The sequence below is a fragment of the Ostrinia furnacalis genome, unplaced genomic scaffold, assembly GCF_004193835.3.
Source record: "Ostrinia furnacalis isolate ACB-3 unplaced genomic scaffold, ASM419383v2 OfSCF0020, whole genome shotgun sequence".
Taxonomy (NCBI): Eukaryota; Metazoa; Arthropoda; class Insecta; order Lepidoptera; family Crambidae; genus Ostrinia; species Ostrinia furnacalis.
The window spans coordinates 123539-131259 of NW_021130259.1; the positions used below are offsets into that span (position 1 = coordinate 123539).

The 7721-nt window shown below is 39.9% G+C and overlaps 1 protein-coding gene across 1 annotated transcript; it reads left to right on the forward strand.

Moving 5' to 3' along the window:
* Positions 1-1089: 1089 nt before the first annotated feature.
* On the forward strand, positions 1090-2220 carry LOC114366790 (venom peptide isomerase heavy chain-like). The gene has a single exon (XM_028299948.1). The coding sequence runs from the start codon at positions 1150-1152 to the stop codon at positions 2194-2196; it is 1047 nt and encodes a 348-aa protein (XP_028155749.1). The 5' UTR covers positions 1090-1149; the 3' UTR covers positions 2197-2220.
* Positions 2221-7721: the final 5501 nt, after the last annotated feature.

Consider the following 7721-nt stretch of genomic DNA (forward strand, 5'->3'; position numbering starts at 1 on the left):
GTGCGGAGCGATTGTGTAAGGTTGTTCATGGATGGAAAATAAATAAAATAAATACAATTGATCATTACCTAAATTCGAAATAAATTTTGACCATTCCATGAAGACCGAAACGTGACTGGTCGTATAAAAACTTTTCATGGATTTGCGTTTTATTATTATCGAAAAACATTCGCTAAAACTCATTTTTTTTAACAAATAATAAATCAAATTAATGTTTAAATGCAGTTTATGAATTAATTTTTAAATTGTCACTATTACTGAACAACCTGTAAAAGTTAATTCTACAATTTCTGAAAAATCACCTAAAAGTAACCTTTTCATTAGTGTAACCTAAAAGTAACCAATGCAGTTCAAAAGTAACCTAAAAGGTTACAAAAGTAACCTTCTGGCAACACTGCTGAATTCCGTAAAACAAGTGAAGGAGCACTAGCTCCTGTAGGGAGGGATCTACAATATTGTACATAATTATGATGTAGCATTATAATGTTATTATGGATAGAAGGCCCATTACATTAAAAATAGTTGTACGTGACCATGTGAATTTTCTTGTAATTTTTTTTAACGATTAATATTTTTGACCGGGCCTTCCCAGTTCCCAGTACAAAGAAAGAAAGAAAAATACTTAGATAGTTGGTTCAAACATAGTCCCAACTGCGAGCCATAGAAACTTATTTTTGCTACCTTTTGCGTGCTTTTGCTAAGCGCAGTCAGTGATAAACTTTGAATGATTTGTTTAACTAACTTGTATTTTTGAAACTTTGATGGCAGTTATATTAAATTTTCTATCAAATCAAAAACTTACCTAATCAAGCAATAAATTATTGAATCATTATGAATAAGACTATACCTACTTTAAGAAGTGAGTATTACGTGTGGACAGGTAAGTATAAGCTCATGTTTAAAGCAGGAGAACGGCGAACAAGAAAACCTGAAATACCTATACTTAACTAACTGAATAGGTGATTCAGTACCTATCATTATTATAGTACCTAAATATGCATATTCAGACTATTTGTCAGCAAAGTGTAGAAAATTAAGACTGGCTACTTTTTCTATCAAGTCAAAAAAAACAAAAATAATCTGAAAGAAAGCGAAAAAAGAACATAGGATTTTCATGGGGTTTGCTTCTCAACCGAGTGAAAATTTTTGATGATGAAGAGCTTTTCCTTATTTTTGCGCTTCCTTGTTGTAATCATATTAATTTACGAGTTCGTGGACATTTCTGCCGCTGAAAATGTGAAGAAAAGTGTCGACGACAGTAGAGATGACAATGGCGAAAATGATGAGTCGAAAGACGAGTCACTGGACATTCCTGTTGAAAATGAAACCAACAATATGACGTGCACCCGAAGACAGAACAGCCAAATGCATGAAATAACCACCGCCAAACACAAACAGTTCCCGTTCATAGCAGCCGTCATGTCGCACCAGAACGAATACCTGTGCTCCGGCTCTGTGGTCTCCAACGGGTTAATACTTACCACTGCCCAATGCACCCAGCAACCTATAAGCTACGTGCTTCTTAACACAACTAAAGACAAAAAGGATGATTCCGTTGCCATGCTACATGTCACGAAAACTGAAAAGTTTCCTACTTTTACTGGTGGAGAATCTCTGAAAGATGTTGGCCTCATTTATACTGAGAAACACAACAGCACGGTAGCTTCTAAAATTCGACTAAGCAACTATACTAGTTCTCGAAGCATTATTGACTTGGAAGGTATTGGTTTTGGGCTGAATGCTGATGTTGGCCAAGTACGAGAACTACAATATGTTGGCTTGGAGCATCGGTCGCCTTACGATCCCAGTGACATACTAAAAGCTTACTTTGATTGCATTGAAACTAAAGTATTGACCTGTTACAAGGACACAGGTGGCCCAGTAATATTTGATAACGAACTTATAGGGATTGTCATCAAAGGCCAGGACGAGTGCACCAAAGAGATGTCGTCAACATATGCCATAAACAAACGAATGGCTGATATTTTACCAACATACACCTTCAAGGCTTGGCTAGATGAAAAAATCAAAAAGAACGAAGAACAAGAACAAACTGTTCTTGCAACTTATCCTACAAAACCGGTTCTTCGTGAGAAACCTCACAAGATGACTTCTTCCGGGGTTGACAGAGTCGCTGCCCATTTTCTTCCTTTGATTATTACAACTATGTTCTTTATGTTACTTTGTTTCGTGTAGTCTTATAGAAGTATGATATTATGATGTTTGTTTAATTTCAGTTTGTTCCAATAAATTTTTGTGTTAATTAATTAAAGTTAAGATGTTTTTGGAAATTAATGTTTTTTTTTTGTACTTAACGTTATTTAGCAAAAACTATAATAGCTGTGACGGGCATTTTCACTTTTGCTTTGGGGGGTTTTCTTGCTTGCTTCAGCCCTCTAGCACGCTGTGCAACGTATAAGCCTATAGTGAGAAATCAGATCGTCGTAACCCACAGTTTCTGTGCCATAAATGCTATCGCCACACACTATGTGGGTGGTGTAGACCATGGTCTTTAGGCACTGAAGTTTGGACGAGATGTTGTGTAATTTCCCGAAGCAACTGCCCAGCCGAGTTGGATTCGATTCGCGGATTGACCTATTGCCTCTTTCTCGAAATTGGAACTACCTACCTCGATGTTTCTTACGAGATCTAGTCCGAAAACGAACTTAAGTCGCTGCTTGATATAACCTGATGGATTAGCAAGCTGAAGTAGTGTCAATGAGCAGGGCACACATAGGTACCTACGCATAACTATCGGCCGATGGGGCAGCTAGTTTTTGTAAAGTGGGACGTCCACCCATAAGGCGATTATCACACTGCACCGCGCTCCGCCGCGGTACGCGGGACGACAGATTTAATAATTGTATGCAAGTACCTCAGTTTGTATAGAAAACACGCGCGGCACAACACACTGAAAACGCGTCTGCGCGCGGGATTTTTTATATGTACCTACAGTCTAATTTTTTAGAAATCAGCAGAAATGTCATCAAATATGGCCAACTGACATAAAAATATTTTTAGTCTGTGAACTAGTGATGCGACAAAACCTCTCGTTAATCGCGAAGTGAAATATTGTAGTACTTGGGTATCATCGCTGGGTGAACAGATTATGGGCTTCTTGGCGGGAATCTGAAGCGTCATGTTAGCGGTTTTGTTTTATTTCCTCAAATTCGTGTTTAGGCGACTATTAATGTGTAATAATGGTGGATTATTAACCATTAAGTGTTCGTGAACGTGCATGAGTGTGGGCGAGTGAAACAAAACAGTGCATCGTGATTCTTCGGGTTCTCTCAAGTTGTCCATAGGAGGTCTCAGTAAAGCACCACAACTTTACTGAGACTCAAAGGGTGGGAAGGGGTATCATCTATCATCCTTCATTATATCATTACTTGATCTCATTTTGTAACTCGTTTCACATAAATACTTGAAAATGGCACAAATCAAGTCGACCTCGACGTGTATTGCCAACATCATCAAAAAAGAAAGAAAGAAGAACAGATTATGAAATTTTCGAGAACAGGAAACAAACTGTATGCACATATTATTATGTAATCAAAAAACACACTGGACAGTAAAACAATCAATGATATCCGTAAAGTTATTAAACTTCAAATAGTTGCAAAAAGTTCTGTTTGACAGTGTTGCTACTAGTGACATCTCGCTCGCTCAGTTCTTTGTTGCTCTATTCCGCTAGGGAGGTAATTTAAGATGCCATCAATGAGGGTTTTCGCGATTGAAAAATCCACCAGATGGCAATATTGGCAATACGTAGACGCGAGGTTCAAATGCTGGTTATTTTTAACATGTCANGGTAGTAGAGGTGGGCGCCGATATAGAATTAGCCGGCGGCGGCGCGCCGACTTTTTGACTTCGGCGGCGGCGGCGTCGGCGGCGTGACCTTGACCTTTGACCTAGACTCATTATTTCTTTACAAAAAATCTGTTTAGAGTCTGTCATCTAGACTATAATCAGGTGAACATATCATATCTTGTTCAGGGCGGCGCATGAGCGCAGTACACGTCGACCCTTTGGGATCTTTTGTGCGCCCCCATACCTTTATTCCCCTCTCGTCCGTAAAAAGCCTATCCATAAAGCGAATCAAGTGCTTGGTTGAGAGGGACCTATTTCTGGTGCCGAATATGCCGACCCCAGGAGACCCATCCTAGTTCTCGCTGCCGCGTCGCTTTCGCACAGTAGGTATTTCATGGACTCTGCATGTTCTCCACCACATGCTCGACGGCTGTCGTAAAGCCCATCTTGTGGAGCATGTGGTTCGTAGTTTAGTGTCCTGTTAACGCACCCGTGATCACACGGGCTTGCCTCATGTTTCCATTGAATATGAGTTTTTCCCATATCTTGAGTTTCCCTTTAGGAATAATTTGGAGTGGCTCATACCGTTGGAGCTTACTCATTCAGCTCTATGCCTCCTAGTTATTATGCCTCATGGCCATGTGTGCGGTGCTTATAGATAAGGGCACTATCGGCTCTGGACAAATAGGTGTCGCCTCTGACCCTTGTCTCGCCAGACTGTCGGCTCTTTCATTGCCTTCGATTCCTGTATGTCCAGGTACCCACATTAGGGTCACCCTGTTATGCCTTCCAAGTTTATTTAGTACCAAGATTGCCCTCAGAACGGGTCTAGATCCAACCCTCACCGAGGAAATGGCTTTGAGTGCTGCCTGACTGTGACGTAGGATGTAAATGTCGCGCTTTTTATGCACCTGTTCTATATTCCTTAGTACACACATGATTATAGCATACCTAGGTTACAGCTTGAAATACTGTTGCAAACCTCCCTAAGCTTTTACTGTGCTCGGATCGTTTGGAGTAGACGCCCGCTCCCGATCCTGAGTCCATCTTTGAGCCGTCAGTATACTAGATCAGGCTATCTTGTTGATCTCAACAGTCTTTTCAAGACTTCCCTTGTTGGTATTAGACACTTGAAATTCTTTGCTAAACATGTACCTAGGCTGCATTGTATCACATCCCAGGTCCGTTATTAGATACATCTAATTGAGGATCGCTCCCTATCCTTGTGTGTTTGGCGCAAAGGTTTGTATGTACTCCAGATTCCCCCATCCTTCAGTCAGTGCAGCGCTTTTCTTGCGTCCACTTCTAGCGCCAAGTACAGTGGAGGCGGTCCCAGAATAATTTCCAATGCTTAGTTGGCGTAGTCCTAAACGCACTCGTTATTTTTAGGCATGCAGTTCTTTGCAATTTTCCGAGTACCGTTCTGCATGTCTGTCTGTAGCCTAGTTCTAGGCCACCAGATAATGCTGTCATAAAGATGTATCTCTTGATCATCTATACTAATATTATAAAGCTTAAGAGTTTGTTTGTTTACTTGAACGCGCTAATCTCCGGAACTACTGGTCCGATTTGAAAAAATTATTTTAGTGTTAGATAGCCCATTTATCGTGGAAGGCTATAATACATCACGCTACAGTCAATAGAAGCAGAGCAATAATGAAAAATGTTGCAAAAACGGGTTTTCACGCGTACGAAGTCACGGGCACAACTACTTTAATATTTGGATAGCGGGTTTGAGTAAACTTTTTACTACGCCTATTTCCAGGTTCTCGTGGATTTGTCAATTGTAAGTGTACCAATGCGCCGATGGAAGTACCCTTAGCAGATATTTTGGAGCTCTTGGGAGGCACATAGTTAATGTTGGATTAGCAGGTTTTCGACCACAGTTAGGTAGATGCCATAATATTATGTCCAGATCGGTTTATCGTTTTTATAATTATGGTCTTTCCATGTCATCATACGGTCCAGGTCGTTAACGCAGAATTGAGATGAATGTGCTGAGGTTTAGATTGGCCGGAGGATAAGTTTCATGTCCTAAATGTGTTATGGTGAGACTTCGGAGTTTTATGCGCTAGTGGGTCAGCTAAGCATTAGTCACATCTAGCTGAGTTTGCAACAGTCTAGTCTAGTGACTTTAAGATCACTGTTCACATGTGAGGAAGGCCACAGTTGTTTCAGGTGACTGGGCTACTTTACTAGTAAATATTATGTTGTAGAGGACCGGACCAATTACGGAGTACTGGGATACTCAAGCTCTGCAGCTAAAAAGAAATCTTGTCACAGAGTTTGACTTGAAAACTATGCCATAAATTGATAGTCGATTATTAAATGGGCCATACTTAAGCAAAGTGATAAACGTCCAAGTATTGTCTTTTCCCACAATTTTGACAATACAAGAGTCAGGTTAATAGAGCGATAAGATGAGACTTTGTTAGGCGGCTTTCCAGCCTTAAATTTTTCAAAGCTAAGGAACTTGCGTTGCGAGGCTCTCACTCAGTGTGTTGGCCGTTTGATGTAGTGCTTTGTAACGTTCGTAATCTATGCCGGAGGTCGCGGATTCGATTCCCGCACAATAGAAACATTTGTAAAAAAAACAAATAGTCAGTGCAGTATAGGAGTCGGCGCGCCGACAGCCGATCGTCGGCGGCGGCGGCGTGAAAAATTTCGCGGCGGCGGCGGCGCGCCGGCGTGGCGCCCACCTCTAGTCGGTAGTGCGCCCAGCCTGACCCAAACTGCATCTGACAAACAATTAATTACCATAGACCTAACTTGTGATAATACTTTAAACAATACTCCTGTATGTGGTAAGATTGTCAGATGCAGTAAAAATAAATTTAAAAAGTATGTAAAAATTAGTAATTATATTAAAAAAACAAATAAGTTGATTAAAAAACAAAAATGCTTATACAACAAAGTAAACTATATAAATGAGAGACAGCGTCTAAAGAATGAGCTTGACATATGTTCCACAATGTTAGAGAATAGTGTACTGAAATATGAACATGATGTCGAAAACCTAGAATATAAATTATGTAATCTTAAGAAATCTTTGAACACAATGTCTGAACGGTATCAATGTACAAAAAAAGAGTGTGATGAACATTTCCAGGCTTTGAAAAAATTTATATCTAATTGCAACTGTCAAAATTCTATCCTATTGGATGAATCTTGTACAGATAGTTTTCAGTCTGGTTGTGAGTCACCACCTACTCTAAACACCCTAAACAAAGACTACTGTCCTAGGATATCACACACATTTACCAGCGGCTCCCCAACTAAAAATATTGAAAAAACCAACATAGTAATGTTCAGTGATGAGTTAGGCAAAAATATGGGCCAACTGATTAATAGTTATTTGGGACAAAGTGTGATCAACCATTGTTTACCGGGTGCTTCCTATTTACAAATTATTTTTGTGTTAACATTCGTGACAAATAACACGAAACATTGGTCACCTGGAACACTTTGAAATCACGTTACTATCATAGGTTTCAGATCTCACTTCTGAACTATTAGAGGCCGGTCGATCTATTCTCATAAATAAAACACTGGATACTCATCTTTCACATTATATTGCCTTATTTTAGATACATTTCATCACTTAGCACAAAAGCGCGCGGAGTCGTCTCCGCGCGTCCCTCTATTCTGACGTTTGATTCTCGTGTGACATTGACGTATTGTCAATGTCACTATGACAGCATCTCATTGGCTATAACGATACCGCTATTTTAACGTTTTATATTTTTCACAATTAACATTATTAAACTATTAAAATACACAAAATATGACCTGCATCCCGAAATACCAGTACACTTTCGGTGTGTCAGCAGATAGTGCGCGCCCGCTCCCGTGCGGGTCACATTTCAAATGGAACTGTTATGAATAATAGAATACGTTGCGGAGTTTGTCAT